The sequence below is a fragment of the Leptonychotes weddellii genome, chromosome 13 (genome assembly GCF_054177405.1).
Source record: "Leptonychotes weddellii isolate Sample4059 chromosome 13, ASM5417740v2, whole genome shotgun sequence".
NCBI classification, from domain to species: domain Eukaryota; kingdom Metazoa; phylum Chordata; class Mammalia; order Carnivora; family Phocidae; genus Leptonychotes; species Leptonychotes weddellii.
The window spans coordinates 13,112,645-13,129,639 of record NC_138381.1 but is presented as its reverse complement, the minus strand read 5'-3'; the positions used below and the strand labels follow the sequence as shown (position 1 = coordinate 13,129,639).

The window sequence follows — 16,995 nt, the reverse complement described above, 5'->3', positions numbered from 1 at the left end:
AGAAGCAGACCCCCTGCTGAGCAGGGAGCCCGATGCGGGACTCGATCCCGGTACTCCAGGATCATGACCTGAGCCGAAGGCAGTCGCCTAACAAACTGAGCCACCCAGGCGCCCCCCACCTTTTTTTTTTTTAAAGATTATTTATTTATTTATTTGACAGCGAGAGAGAACAAGCAGGGAGAAGGGCAAGCTTTTTGTAGGGAGATCAAGGGGTGGTGCCGGGGTGAATGAAGGATGGTTGGATAGGATGGATGCATGAAAGGAAGAAAACTTTTCTTTTTTGAAGGAGAACACTTTTACTCTGTTGACAGCCAGTTGAACTGGCTCAGTCTCAAAAAGCTGAATTTGATGAATAGGGGAATATGGTATTTAGTAATGATGACTGCTACAGCCCAGGATATACTCAGGAGCAAGGCTGAAACCTCAAGCTGCCACTCAGAAAAGCAACAGTAAGAGCTGGGAGGTGGGTCACTAGGAACCAGGAGAGAGAGCAGATGCCGGAGGAACCGCTTCTCTGGGATCCCATGCATCTTTAGTTCACGACAAAGCTTCCCTGCATTAGGCCCAACTCCAGGCCTCACCAGCTCTGCCCCTGAGGTCAGCCACCTTTGGAGGAGCAGGTCCACCAGGTAAAATAAGGAAATCAGTAAGCCTCCGGCCACACAAACTCTCAGATGCGGACACCCAGGGGATGGCTAACAGGCCCTCACCTCAGTATTCTCCCATCTTAGACCCCAGTGGGTTCGGTCAGGCTCTGAGGCCCTGGAAGCAGTAAGAACAGCAGCTCCAACCATCAGACTGACATGAGATAAGATCTTATAAGCCAGAATGTCAGTTAACATTACACAAAACTCGTGGCCTAACAAAGGAAACATCACTTGAAGCCTTCACTCGAAAGTTCGGGGAATGTTCTTGTGATGGTGCCAGGCCCTGTCATGGGTCCTGTGGTGGCATGTCTAATTTACGCCAAATCTGGATCAAGACTGAGAGGATTTGTGTGCAGGGCTCCTGTGGGAAAATTCCCTCCCCCACTCTGGAGTAGGTCATGGATGCCACAGTGTTAAGGAGGGTAAGGCTCTTCTCAAGTGAGCCTGAGGGCAAAGGTTTAAAAGACAACCAGATTTATGACGAGCTTTCAACTTTCTGGTTTCAACTGAATCCAGATGCATAAATACCAAAAATATTGGAGGGAAAAGGAAAGTCTAAGGATCTCTTTACTACTTCCAGAAAAGCATGGCTGAAATGTTCCAGAAAAAATCATCAGCAATCTTGACATTAAAAGAGTAATTAATTCTACCTCTAGGTTTATGTGCTGATATCTTTATATTCACATTTTAGGGTGAACCACGGTACTGAAACTCGTGACCCAGTAAATTTTATGAGTTAGCCATGCAAGTGCTGATTCAGTCTGGTTCTGTGAAGCTAACCTCCCCAAATGTATTAGTTTCCTAGGGCTGCCATAACAAATTATCACCAACTGGGTGGCTTAAGAAAATGAAAATTTATTCTCATAGTTCTGGAGGCCAGAAGTTGTAAATCAAGGTGTTGGCAGGGCCACCCTCTGTCTGAAGGCTGGAGCAAAGATCCTTCCTCACCTCTCCCAGCTTCTGGTGGCTTCCCTGGCTTGTGGCCACAACACTATCTTCATGTGGCCTTTTCCTCTTGTCATCTCTTCTCTCACAAGGACACTTTGCTTTTGGATTTATGGTCCCCCCTGGATAATCCAGGATGATTTCATCTCAAAATCCTTAATTATATCTGCAATGACCCTTTTGCTACATAAGATCACATTCACAGGTCCCAGGGGTTAGGATGTGGACATCTCTTTCGGGGCGGGGGGGTGGCACAATTTGACCCACTACACTAAGCGAACTCTGGACATCCAGGTCTTTCTAAAATTTCAAGTGCTTGAAAATAGACAGCAAATAGGGGCGCCTGGGTGGCTTAGTCATTAGGCATCTGCCTTCAACTCAGGTCATGACCCCAGGGTCCTGGGATCAAGCTCTGCATCGAGCTCCCTGCTCCGTGGGAAGCCTGCTTCTCCCTCTCCCACTCCCCCTGCTTGTGTTCCCTCTCTCGCTGTGTCTCTCTCTGTCAAATAAATAAGTAATCTTTAAAATGAAAAAAATAAAAAGTAAGTGAGGAAACTTGCTCCTTTTGCTTTATATACCATTTGGAAGACACCTGGCATACACCTCAAATGTTAAGAATCTGGTGCAAGCGTGCCCCATGCCAATTGCACATGGGTAGGCAACTTCAAAAGTATGTTTTCCTAATTATACTGTTTACACCTGATTACACACATACAACTGAAGAGTCACCTGCTTAGATACACTGTGCTTTCAGAAGCAAAAGTATACAAATACTTTTACACAGATTCCAGGTTATAATGTTTTGGCAGAAACCGTCTGTTTAAAATGTAAAAGCAAAACAAGCAAGCCAGCCAGCCAGTCTCACACTAGTTGTGCGATCTTGGGCAAATTATTTATAAATCACCCTGTGTTTCAGTTTTCCCATCTGTAAAAGAGTATAATAATATCTACTTCATAGGGTTATTATGAGGATTAAATAGTTTAGTATTTGTAAAGCATTTAAATAGTGCCAGCACATTGTAAGGGCTTTGTTAAGTTTTATCACAATTTTTTTTAAAGTCTTAATTAGAAATTGCACTAAACAGGGGCACCTGGGTGGCTCAGTTAGTTAAGCATCTGCCTTTGGCTCAGGTCATGATCTCAGGGTCTTGGGATGGAGCCCCACGTCATCAGGTTCCCTGCTCAGCAGGGAGTCTGTTTCTCCCTCTCCCTCTGCTCCTCCCCCTGCTCATGCTCACTCTCTCTGTCTCTCAAATAAATAAATAAAATCTTAAAAAAAAAAAAGAAATTGCACTAAACATTGAAGAGATCATTTACAAACACATTCAAAGCATGCATATCAATTAAAGTTCTTGGTTGCAAGTGACAGAGATGCAGACAAAATTTTTTTGGAAATGAATGGGAAGGGCTACAAGATGGCTGGAACCAAGAGAGGCTGGGCAGCAGAGGACAGAGCCAAAGAGACCTGCAAAGAACATCACCGAACCATTCTGTCCCATTGATTTCCAATTTAGAAAGCAGAAGGTAAAAAGAATACACAAAACTAAGGATTTTAAGTGAAGCTTTGGACTTGTCATTATCCACCGTGTCCTTAGAAATAATAGTAAAAATAATCTTACTTTTTATTGGGTATGTAAGCATGTGATGGAAGGTCACCTATTAGAAGGTCTCTAGAGTATCTCAATCTAAGCTAGCTATCAATAGCTCCTGGACTTTGAATCTTAGAAAGTTTCTCTCCCTTCTAGCTTGAAAATCTTGCAAAGAACTCAGATTGGCCCAGCTTGGGTCAGACGTGCACCTCTAAAGTAGTCAAGTGTGGTGAGGGAAGATCCCTAAGAAACCACTTGGCTCCTGCCAGAGATACAGTTAGCAACGGAGGCAGTTATTCCAGAGGACAGGATGCCAAGCAGACATTGGCCCCGCTGAGCATTATACACTCACACCCTATCTACACTAGAACGTAAGAACTGATGGGAACTAATTCATGAAGAAAATCCATTATTTGTATACACACCAGTTCTAACATGGCTAAGAGAGAGGAGTGACATGAGTAGAGAAGAGAGAAAATAGGGCAGGACAGAAATAAGTAAAACAGAAAAACCAAGGAAGTCATAACCACCTCCTAGAGTGACAAATCACAAGAAAACAAGCCAATATTTGCTGTGAATGTATTTTTCTGGTAAAGGTTGTAAAATATAAGGTATAAAGACCTAGTCCAAATGCTATCAGAGCTATCTGATGATCTGTGACAAACTGGATGCTGCATGGTAGTACTGAAGGGTCCCACATGGAAGACTAAATGATTTATAACTTTATAAAGAGGCACAATTTATAAAGAGGCAGATAAAATTTTTAAGTTTTCCCACATTAAGGGTTAAAGTTTCCTCAGGAAAACATTCAATTAAGCATATAACACCCTTTTCCAAAACAGTGTGACAAATTGAGGCTTTTTCTTTTTTTTTTTTTAAGATTTTATTTATTTGAGAGATAGAGTGAGCAAGAGAGAGAGCACAAGCTGGGGGGAGAGGCAGAGGGAGAGGGAGAAGCAGATTCCCCCGCCGAGCAGGAGGCCCAATGTGGGACTCGATCCCAAGAGCCTAGGATCATGACCTGAGCCGAAGGTAGACGCTTAATGACTGAGCCACCCAGGTGCCCCACAAATTGAGGTTTTAAGTATGAAAGGATATGGCGACATTTCTAAAGCATGCTTCCCAGTTGGAAGGGAGACTTGGAAGGAGGGTCTGTCTGCAGCCAAGCAAGTGGAAATTGCTGGCATACTGCTATTTTTTTTTTTTCCCTTCACAATTCATAGACCAAGTTAAATTCCCTAAGTACTATAATAAATATACCTATTTAACTTTGTTTGACTAAGTGCTTCTCAAATATATTTGATCAGGGAACCATTTTTATTATGACATCTATTTGTATCCTAATACAAGGAAGAATTCCTTGGAAATCCCAAGGAACTGATGTTCTAAGGGACATACTTTGAGAAATGCTAAGTGGCAAATAAATACTGCAGTTCTAAGGGTGACGAGTTGAAAAATAGTGATCTATTTGTGTCTCTAAGGAAATTAATAAGTGATACATTACTTCTCACATGCTCTTGTTATAGAATGAGTATTAAGTGCAGAAATCTCATCTACCTTTTTTACATACCTTGATGCAAAAATGCTACAAGAGATTACCATAGTACTGAAAACACATACCATAGCAATCCCACTTCAAATCATTTTACAAAGGATGAAAAAAATGTAGATATATAAAGAATGACTCTGAAAAGGTGAGAAATTACCCAGTTCTCTCTGTTCTCTTAAAGGAGTCCTCAGAACTGCCAAAAGGGGGTCCACTCCAAATGACTGAGCCGATTTAGCTCACTCCCTTCAGCCCCCTGGATCAGATGATGTCTAGGATTTATCTAAGAGGAGCTCCCCAGGTCCTCCCCAGGAGAGCTGGAACCTTGCAGAGCTACTGCCTCTATCTGGAGACAGCCCCCCCCCCCCCGCCCCCATAACTCTTCCCCCACCCCTGGGCCAGCTCCATCAGAAATCACATTTTTGATGGCAGAGGTATGTATCAAAGGTGGGGGAGCAAAGGAATCCTTAATCTACTACAAGTGTATAAAAGTAGGGGGTGGGGATGGGGATAGGAGACATATATGCTCCTAATATGTGAGTTGGCTGAAATTGGAATGAGTTTTTGGTAAGAAACAATATTGTGAGTGATGAATAGGTATCTAGGTATGTAGTCCAGCTCTATCATTGTTAGGTCATTTTACGGGAATTATTATGAAAATATATTACTATTTAATAACATTATTTCCCCCCAAAATAAAAAAAGCATTTTATGTTCTAAATAGTGCACATTAAATATAATAATACAGAGAACTAAAACACTGATTGATTATGGATAGACTGCAGTTAGTTTCTGAAGTCCTTGGAGTATCCTCCAAGATTTAGTCATGGTCCCTGGCTTTTTTGTTCAGTATTTTCTCAATCTGATATGCACCCTTTAATTCTTACAGGAATTCCTAACTTAAGCAAATGTTAACCAGCAAATGTCTTAAGTTTTGATTTGGAGATCTGGTATTAACAGTTAGAATGAAAAAGTGAATGCCTTAAACAGAAATATATTTAAATCATATTTATTTTTTCTGCTAATATAAAAATATGTTTCAAAACACTTTAAGATATTTGACAAGCTGCAAAACAGAAAAGGCCCCTCTAGCAAACTGTTTTCCAAGCAAGTCTGAGGCATCTAGTACACAGTGTAGCAAGGTCAGCCTGTGGCTGCAAGTACATAGTCCTGTTTTATAAGCGCATACTGACTCAAAACAATATTAGGAAAAGATGCGCTTCGAAGAACAAAATAAAGGTAAAGCACTGAGCATCTTTTACAATGCCATAATAAAATATTCATTAATCCCTCTGTGTGAAAATCTGGGAAAAGATGGAAGGTAAAAATAGGTATAAAAGGAGTTAAATGGTTAAGTGTTTATAAAGTCAGTTTTCTCTGACTTGTTTAAAAACAGATTAAAAATCCTCTGAGACAATGTGAAAGTTCATGGGTTTTATATCTGCCAATATCATCGCCGGCTAACAGCAGCTTCTTAGTTGTTGACAGAAATTTTATATTACAGACTGATGCATGTGGTCTTATACTGACATCAATCTTTCTTTTCTGACAATGGCGCTGTCACTGGTATCTCATGAAGTACTATTACACACAAATTATAACCACACTTCATCACAAGCAGAAATTAAGAAAGCACATTTTGCCAAACTGATTTTCGAATCTTCTAAATTGTATTTGTTCACTCGCTTGCCAATTTGAAAAATATAGTAATTTGTAGAGGGCTTCTTCATCATTAATGTGAGTTAGTAATGCTATAATTTAATTCAAAGCAATTGTTTTTTTAAAATGAGACTCAGACCAGCAAAGCTTAGCATCAGCCAAAATCCGACGGGCACACAGTGGGCAAAAGGCCAACTCTACAGTGATATATAAAGGTCACTTTATGAAAAATCCAAATAAAAATTACTCTTAAAATATTTTGTCCATTAGAATTAGTTTACAGATGGAAATTTAAATTAAATGAGAGGACTCTAGTCCTTTGGGCTAGAATCTTACAACCAGAAAGATAAGCAATGTTAACAATCATTTCTGTGATATGGTCAGAAAGTTAACCATTGACTTCAAGAATTCTGTTGAAACAATACATGATAAAAGGTATGGGGGTAATAGATAGTAAGTCTACAATTAAAAATTTATCCTTTAAAAAATTTTCCCCTGAACTAGACACAAATACCAAGCATTTTCTACCTTTCCATCTCCAGAAATTCCAATGGGAATCCAGAAATGAAAAAAAAAAAAAAAAGGAGTGAAGGTCAAACCCGCACCTGGCTGATACACGATGAACACCCTGGAAACAGCGCTAAGACGGTATTGGAGCGCACTGAAGGAAAACGACAAACACCTGGCAGCATTGGTTTCCACTGAAGCTTCAGGAAGTAACAGATCCTGATTGTCTTTCTAGTGTTATGATTCAGTAGTTAGAACTACTTGCAAAAGCAGTGCTGAGAGTTGATAAATATTTACGGTGCCACCTGGTGATGTCCTCCCGAGTTTCGCCATCATTGCTTTTGGATTGATCAGGAGCCCCCACGGGAGCACATCCTCCTTTGCATGTATGGGGAGTTGCAGAGTTGGTGACCAGACTGTTACAGGTGCTCTGAACATCAGTGAGAAGAGCTGCCAGCTACAGGAAGAAAATGCAAATGGAGTAAGTTTACTATGCTTTTCCACGATAGAACCACTATTTCACACGTACAAGACCTAAAGAAAATGGAAGCTCCTTTATTCCAGACACCCTGTAAATTCAGAATTCCACAAAAAATTTTCTTTGTAGGAGCAGAATATGCTGTATATCAATATCCATTTTCTTACTGAATCCTCGATAAGAGTTTGGTTTAAAAGGCGAATGAGAAACAGGATCCAGATGTTGAATGATGGCTTCGGTAACATCATATGAGGTGGCTTTTGGGTTTGCCACAGAGTTCGAGTTTCTTTGTTGTGAGCAGGTGTGCCAGGCCATTGAGAAACACCAGGACGATGGTCATAGACATGACAATCACGTACTGGCTGATGCTACAGAAGGAGAAAAAGAAACATGTTACGGGAAGAGAGAACATATGTGGGAAGGAACATAAGATCCCTCTAAATAATGTTTCTAAATGTACACATAAAATACACAGAATTACAAAAGATACCAATGATTTTTTCAAGTTTATTTATTTATTTATTTATTTATTTTTAAGAATTTTATTTATTTGACAGAGAGAGAGACAGCGAGAGAGGGAACACAAGCAGGGGGAGGGGGAGAGGGAGAAGCAGGCTCCCCGCTGAGCAGGGAGCCCGATGCGGGGCTCGATCCCAGGACCCCGGGATCATGACCTGAGCCGAAGGCAGACGCTTAACGACTGAGCCACCCAGGCGCCCCATCAAGTTTATTTTAGTAATCTCTACATCCAACATGGGGCTCGAACTCACTACTCTGAGACCAAGAGTCTCCTGCTCTTCCAACTGAGCCAGCCAGGCATCCCACCAATGATTTTGAAATAGATACCAAATGTTAAAAAAACAAATTTGTTACAGAAGTAGTGATGAACATAAATGGTATTTTGAGATCTCTCCAACAACTGTAATATGTCATGAAAATATCTGAATGATACTGGCAGGGCCTGTGTGTTTGTCACCAATATAAGGTCACTGTCCCCAGGTTTAAGTATTCTGACATTCTAGAGCAGGCCATCCTATGCTTTGACAAAAGTTAGAAGTACTTTAACAGAACTACCAACCACACACACAGACACACATTACCCAAATTCAAATTCAGGGAAGTAAAAGTTTTATAGTCAAGGCATCTAAACAAAGGTAGAAGGATACATTTCTTCATTAATCTCCAAGTCAAAGCTACTGTCTCCCAGACTTTGCTCTTTTAGACTTCTATCACTTTTAATACTTTATTTTTATTTATTTATTTTTAAAAGATTTTATTTATTTATTTGAGAGAGAAAATGAGAGACAGCACAAGAGGGAAGAGGGTCAGAGGGAGAAGCAGACCCCCCGCTGAGCAGGGAGCCCGATGCGGGACTCGATCCCAGGACTCCAGGATCATGACCTGAGCCGAAGGCAGTCGCTTAACCAACTGAGCCACCCAGGCACCCCACTTTTAATACTTTAAATTACCTAAAACACTCTTAACATTTTAAATTACTTTAGTATAAATAATATTAAATATGACTTGATTTCTTAATAAGTTTCATAAAACCAGTAGGTAGGTGGCTATCCTCAAATTTAGTAGAAGTCTATCTATAAAAGGTATTTCACAGATCACTTATCTCTTTACAGTGGCCTGAAATCACAAACTTTGGGCTCATTTAAGCCAACATTATTGGTAGGAAACAGTTGTGAAGCTCATCATCTTCAAGCAGTGGAGCCATAAGCCATTCAGCTTGTGGTATTTTCCATCAATCAAGTCTTGGTATCATCTTAGCACAGCAGAGTTAAAGGAGCATCCAATTTCAACTTGAAATGAGTTTAGCTGTTCCCACTCTTCCCTTCACTATTTTGACATCAGGTATTCTCAAGGTGCACATGTGTGATGGCAGAGGGCTAGGTCTCTGTGCGGAGGGGCATACAGAGGCACCAGGAGGGCCTGTTCAGCCTGTACAAGGGGTGCTGAAAGGCTAACTGTACTTTTCAATCAGGGTAATGGGCAACAGAAGTAGGTCATCTCTGTCACATGCATTGGAGAAGAAAAAGTTTGAGAATCATTGATTTTTTTTTTAAGATTTTATTTGTCAGAGAGAGAGCACAAGCAAGGGGAGCGGCAGGCAGAGGGAGAGGGAGAAGCAGGCTCCCCACTGAGCAGGGAGCCCCACGAGGGACTCAATCCCAGGACCCTGGGATCATGACCTGAGCCGAAGGCAGCTGCTTAACCAACTGAGCCACTCAGGCATACCGAGAATCACTGATTTTAATAAAGCTTAGTATTCATTATAAGAGTAAAAGCATTTATGGCACTTATTAATTACATTTAGGAGGATATTAAGATAGTATTGAACATAATGAGAAGTTATCATTATATCTAGAGAGAAATGATACTTTAGTTGTCATTTGTATTTTAATAAGGTATAACAATAGTGCACGTAGGAAACAATGGCCAAATGAACACCACTATCAAATCAAACCAAACTGATGATGCCGACTCTATTCACCTCATACCAAATACATTTACAACATAAATTTAAATATGTTTTTATAGTTATGAAGATTACCTCAAAGGGATTTTTTTCTCTAGTTTAAGAAATGCACTTCTTTCAGGATGCCATATAAGGGCAGGACTCTGTGAAGTTTACGACCCGCTATGAATGAAGATACAGTGTAAAAGATCAAAAGAAGAAAATACTAAATTGTAGCTCTGTCAGCCCAACTCGGTTTTATGGCCTGGGCAGGATATTCTTCACACGGCTGTTAAAAGAATACCTGATGCCACAAGGTTCTCCAGAGAACCACTGAGCTCACAGCCACAGGCGCAGCTGCCTACACTGACTGCAGTCTATTCCTTTAAGAGTCTCAATTTAATTCTGCTAAAATCTGCTCTGAAGATGCATTTTTAAACATACTGGACTACACCCATAAACACTGTCTCATGCCCTAATAATACACTCTTCATTTTTAAACAAACTATTACTTATTTGTTTTGTTTTTTAAACATTTTATTTGTTTATTTGACAGAGAGAGACACAGCGAGAGAGGGAACACAAGCAGGGGGAGTGGGAGAGGGAGAAGAAGGCTTCCTGCTGAGCAAGGAGCCCGATGCGGGGCTCGATCCCAGGACCCTGGGATCATGACCTGAGCCGAAGGCAGATGCTTAACGACTGAGCCACCCAGGCGCCCCTATTACTTATTTGTTAACCTGAAACGAACAGCTGAGGAATCTCTCAAACCTATTTTGAAAACCCACTGCAATCACCATGATGACACTATGACCATTACAGATAGGTGCAGACCACATTCATGGGGTTGGTGAGCTCCCACTCCTCTCTAGAATTCTGGGACACATTCTCACCATTTCTGTATTCATAAAGCAATCAAGTAGTAAGGACAAAAGGACAACATTCCATTCCTGTATATAATAGGCATGTTATGGCTGAAGTTATTAACTATATTACTAATAAAAAGGAGTTTAGAAATAAAATTTGTCACAAAGGGAAACCACCGCAGGAGCACAATTCAAATAACTCTGGATCCCATTAAGGAAACTCTGCCAATAAATTTAGTAATATCTGCAACATGACAAGAAACATCTCAGCTTTTCATATATACATTCACACAGGAATAATTAGAAACCCAAAACTTAAAAGCAACATTCTCACAAACAGAATGCAGGAAAAAGTACAATAATGAAGTTTTGTTTTGTTTTGTTTTTTAAGATTTTATCTGTTTATTTGACAGAGAGAGACACAGAGAGAGGGGGAACAGAAGCAGGGGGAGTGGGAGAGGGAGAAGCAGGCTTCCCGCAGAGCAGGGAGCCCAACGCGGGGCTCGATCCCAGGACCCTGGGATCCTGACCTGAGCCGAAGGCAGACGCTCAACGACTGAGCCACCCAGGCGCCCCAATAATGAAGTTTTGATAACGTGAACCCTATTATATGGTGTTTTAGCTTTGAATCTTGAAGCATATTTTCCAGCCATTATCCAAGCCTTTTCCTGGCAATAAATTAGACGCTGATGAAGATGCATGCACCACTCATGCCCATCAGACCTGTCCCACATGGGTCCCCAAGGCGGTACATGCCATCACTGCTATACAGGATACCCAGAGAAGATTCTAGAATTCTAACTTTTCGACAGGAGCAGCAGCAAATCAAAAATGTCCCCCTGCAGCCTCAATCTGGGCAATTCCATTTAGAAAGCCTAATTTTTCTAACTCAGATTTTCATTTTGTTTCCCCATCCCCACCCCTTCCATCCCCCACCTCCCCTCTGCAATCATCTTCCTTTGTCAAGAGGGCATTTTTTGGATGTTATAAGAAGAGACAAAGAAGACAAACAGCAGAGCAAGGAGGTATTTCAGCAGGGATGACCAGGAGACTGTGTGGGGAATTTATGGAGGATCATTCATTGCTTTCAGCCTGATGAACAGAACCCGAGCTCTGAAGTCCCCTATTACACCCGCCTTCAAGAAGTCTCTCAGAACAAGCACCCCATTTCACTGACAGGAGTTAGATCTGTGAGGACAAAGCACTGAGACTGAGATGAACTGTGGTTTAACCTAACTTACTAACTGGCTGTGCCTTTATCACCTTGCTGTCCCTTCTGGATTTTGTCAGAGTGACGGAGTGCACCAGGACAAGAGACATAATCCAGGACCGTTCCAGGTAAACCTGCACTTGTCACTGTGTGTGGAGGGCAGCTCCCATTACAAAAAGAACCATTACCACAAAATATTTCTACAGCATAGTTTTTACACTGCATAGCATGAATCAATTATATCATATTTTAATAAGTATCATCAATAAATTACAGTACTGAAACATGGAGTTAACATCCTTTTCTGATGGTTAGTACTGCAGAGCGGGGGTCATCAACACATTCTCGACCCGCGAGGGCTGATGCACCATCCTGTTTCCCTTGGTTTGAATGATGCTCAGTGTTTGTCTTATGCATCTATAGTCTCTCGTTCTGCAATTATTTTGTGCTCTGATGAACACTTTATTCCCATGATGGTTGTGTAAAGGAATGCAAGAAATAGGCCTGGAGGTACCACGCAAGTGCCAGGAAGAATGTCATGCTAGATGTTAAATACAAGTTTTGCAATGGCTCAAAGCCTCTTTTAAAAAGGATCAAGCAAGCACAGGTAACACAAATAAAAATAGATAAATTGGACTACATAAAAATTTAAAACTTTTGTGCATCAAAGGACACAATCTACTTCTGGCTCATACCCTCCTAATCAATATTTCTTTCTCCTTCAAATCCAAAACGTATGTTATCAAAACTCTGCAGTGAATGGTTCCTTTGCAACAATCACACACAGGATCAGACACAAAGCCACTTTTAAAAAAGATTTATGAGAGTCACAAAACAAAGACTTCGGGAAATTCCCTGTCGTAGAGGCAGTGAGGGGCAGTGGGGATTCTACAGCCTTGGCTACTGAAGCGCTGCCCTCCGCGCCTGGCTCCATCATTCACCAGTCTGTGACACAGGCGAGTCACACTCTCCTCATCTCTAAAATGGGCCACAGTGTTCTCATCTCTAAAATGAAGACACTAAATATATCTACTGTGAAGAATATCTACTTTACAGCATTGTGATAAAGATCGCATGAAATAATGTGCTGGAAGATCCTTAAACACTGCAGCACAACACAAAGGTTGGTCAGTTGTGGCAGAGGTGGGACGGCGGGGGGGCAATCCTTTGACTGACAGCTTAGACCTCCTATTCAAGTTCGAGCTTCTGTCTTATTTTGCCTTTATCTAATGCAAACCGATTGCCCGGTCTCTGAACTGCCTTCATCATGTCTTTCAGGACTCCTACTCTGTGTTGCAATGCACAGCTTTGCTCTGACCTTGTGGGTAAGTCTCTGCCTCTACTCTACTCTAAACAAGCTTACTCCATTTGGGCCCCAGTACTGACTCCAGAACTTCAGATTTGACAGAGGGCAATTAGAATTGATGTACTGAGGGACATTCACTCCTTCCAACTATAATATCATTCTTCACGCTCATGAGTGAAATGAAAGGACGATAAAATCTCAGAGAGATATGAGGGTATTCCATGTGGTTACTGCCCTGCATTTCTCCTTTCCTTTCTAACGAAGCTTGAAAAAGTGGTCTATACTTAAACTCTACTTCTTGACCTCCCATTTCATTTATTCCTTTCTCTTTAATTTTTATCAGAGTCAAACATGCAGTATTAAAAACGTAAAATAGTGGAGAAAGATTTACGATGAAAACCGACAATCCTCATTCCTCCTTCCCTACTTCTCAAGACAACTGCTTTGGCCACTTCTCTTTTTAGATCTTCTGGCGGTTACCTCCTTACCATGAATTAGTATCTTTATGTTGCTATTTATTGATACATCAATTTAAAACATTATATATTAAGTCCCTGCTAGGAAAGAGAAGAACTGAGCATACTTATACTATATCCTACTAATTTCACTTTTAGATAGTTATTTTTTCTTCTATTAGTTTTTCTTCTATTTTTCCTTATGAGTCATCTTTAAGGAATTATTTATATGTAAGAAAATGGGACTATTTTAAGTGTCCAGTTAGATGAGTATTAACACATGGTACACCACATAACCATCCTCACTGTTAAGACAAAGAACATTTCCATCACCCCAAAAGTTCCCACATTCCCTTTTACAGTTCAGCTCACCCTAATTCCCAGTGCTGGAGATGGATAATGGTGATACTGCTCAACAGTGTGAATTTACTTAATGTTGCTGAAATGTACACTTAAAAGAAGTTAAGATGGTAAATTTTGTTATCTATATTTTACAATTAAAAATAAAAAGTCTCAAAAAAAACCCAAAAAGTCTCACACACAAAAATACTATATTTTACGAGAATATGTCCCAAACAAAATTCTGGCGTATGTCTAAAATGAAAGAAAATTAATCAAACGTCGGAGAGAGTAAGGAGATGTATGTCAAACACAGGAAACACTCTGAAGGATAAAAAATAGAACCACAGAATAACATCAATACTAAATAGCTGCCTTTACTGAAACTTCTTAGATGCCGGGCACTGTGCTCAATGCTCCACGTGGAGTCATCCATTCAGACAACTACACGAGACAGGGGAGAGATGAGAGGGTTTAAGTCACTTGCTGATGGTCTCGTAGCTAAAATGTGGCTGAAGTTGTCCAAGCCCAGGTGCTCTGGTCTAAAGCCCATGTTCTAACCCACTATCTTGTCTGGACACTCTGGGATCAGAGGGCTGGAGAGAGAGAGAGAGACGTCAAAACTCTCCCTAAGCATTCAAGCTTAAGAGTAATGAAAGCAAAATGATCTAGGGACACCTTTTACATGCCTGGCACATATGGAATGAAGAAGATTCAAATCAGATGAGGCAGGGAGGCAAACGTGTATATAAATAAGAAAGCAGGACCAGAAGTGAGCTGCCAAGAGGTAGGAACAGAGGAGAGAATGTCTAACACAGTCTCACCCAAACCTATGCAATTTCCAGCAACACAAGTGCTAAATAAATATTGACTAATGAAAAAAAAGCAGTCTATAAAAATGTATTGTCTCCGGGGGCACCTGGGTGGCTCAGTTGTTAAATGTCTGCCTTTGGCTCAGGTCATGATCCCAGGGTCCTGGGATCGAGCCCCGCGTCGGGCTCCCTACTTGGCAGGAGGCCTGCTTCTCCCCCTCCCACTTCCCCTTCTTGTGTTCCTGCTCTCTCTCTCTCTCTGTCAAATAAATAAATAAAGTCTTTAAAAAAAAAAGTATTGTCTCCGAATGCATTTGAAAACAAAAAGGCAAAAGGACTGACTTTGCTTTATTTCTCAAAGAGAAGAAATTTAACAGATTATGGCAATCATTCATATTCAAATCATATTAAAGAAAAAACTGACTTTTTGTTCATGTTATACTAGAACACTGTTGTAAGGTCTCACATGTTAAATGTTCTCATATTAAAGATTTTAAGAGGCAGATAAGGATTACACACAATTTAAATTGACACAAAATCCATACTGCCACTGAGTGCATCATTTTTCTAAAGAGACTGACAGATTATGAGGACAGTCTCTGAAAACCCAGATCAGATTCACAGTTTCCCTTGCACCTTCCCACTGTTCTATAGTTCTCTCCAGAGTTAGCATCTATCCCCACATCATCCCAAGAAAACATTTGCTAATGTGTTAATGTTAAGAATTGGAGAGACATGTCTCACATCCAGAAGCTTAAAATAATTGCTACTTGCTACGTTTACCTCAAAAATCAAATTGGTACCTTCTACTAAGATGTCAAGTTATTATTTTTTCACTGTATTCTTAAGAATTTCAATGTGATTATATACTGCACCTTGTTCCAATATCAAGCCAGCTTCCATAATCCTTGACTAAGAAGAAAAAATGCTGTAAAATAAAACAAAATATGGCTCCATTAAAAACAAAGGTATTTTCATTCAGATGAAAAACTATTTTAGGATTATCAGTTTCAGACTTCTGACCTCTTATAACCACTATCTGACTAGAATCTATAAGAATATGTTCTTTATAGAAATTTCTGCTTGGACTAAAATGAGCAATAGCCTAAAAGCCAGACGTAGCATTACTATTTGATCAAATGAACACAAAAGTGACATTTATGAATAGCTAAAAATAAAGATAACCAACTTAATTTTTTTAAGTAAGCTCTAAGCCCAACGTGGGGCTTGAACTCAAGACCCCGAGATCAAAAGTTGAAGACTCTACTGATTTTAATAAAAGACACGAATAATACCAAAGACCTCAGTGAAAAAAAAGCCATATCATCCATTTATCAAGAAATATCTACTGACAGCCTACTATGTGCTAATCACTGTGTTAGGTCCTGGAGATAAAATCTCTTTTGGGAGTTGTATAACCTAGTGAATAATTCAATCAAATTATCAGGTGTGTGTGTGTGTGTTTGTGTGTGTAAGAGAGAGAGAGACAGAGAGAGAGGGAGAGAGAGAGATGAGTGTTATCACTGGAAAAGACAGGCAATTATGGGAGCACAAAGGAAGGGGAACATACCCCAGATGGAGTATAAGGGAAGGCTGTCCCAATAAAGAGTCTAAAAATCTAAGTAAAAAGTAAGAATCAGGTGAAAGAGGAGTCTGAGGAGATCGGAGGAGAAGTATGTTTCTGACAGAGGGAGAAACCTATGTAAATGTCAAGAGTCCAGGGGGAGCGCGGCAGGTACAGGTGAGGAGGCAGGTGTGGACAGAACAAGGTTGGAGATGATGCTGGTCAAGTAAGCAGAAGCTAGGTCACAAATGGCTTCGTAAGCTAAAGAAAGCAATCTGACTCTTTACAAAATTAATCAGAGAATTTAAATTCCCTTCCGTTAACATATCTTGCTCTTTGTGAGCAAAACTGAAAGCTGATTTGTTCTAGCATTATTATGTTTGGTCAATTTCAGATATATAATGGATATCCAGTTCAACAGAACACAAAAATGCTCTCACCTAAATCAAGTGACTAGGAATCTGATTGGGAAGTTAGACTACTTGGTGTCTCCAATCAGTTCTAGCATAGGATGTTATATAGTGAAGTATTAGCTTTACCCAAAGAGAAATCTGGCCTTTGCCTTCAGCTACCTAGAGTGACTTCTAGGCCCATGGAATGCCATGCCTGAT

The 16,995-nt window shown here is 40.4% G+C and overlaps 1 protein-coding gene across 10 annotated transcripts in view; it reads right to left on the bottom strand.

Annotated features, from left to right (window-relative positions):
* Positions 1 to 5,720: 5,720 nt before the first annotated feature.
* Positions 5,721 to 16,995, bottom strand: part of PIGN (phosphatidylinositol glycan anchor biosynthesis class N) — a 112,292-nt gene continuing 101,017 nt past the window's right edge. For all 10 annotated transcript variants that reach the window (XM_081801083.1, XM_081801084.1, XM_081801082.1 and 7 more), the window contains 2 exons: positions 15,696 to 15,748; positions 5,721 to 7,739 (listed from right to left, as the gene is read on the bottom strand). In XM_081801083.1, coding sequence (XP_081657209.1) covers positions 7,616 to 7,739; positions 15,696 to 15,748 — 177 coding nt within the window. In that variant the 3' untranslated portion in view covers positions 5,721 to 7,615. The remainder of the gene's footprint in view (positions 7,740 to 15,695; positions 15,749 to 16,995) is intronic.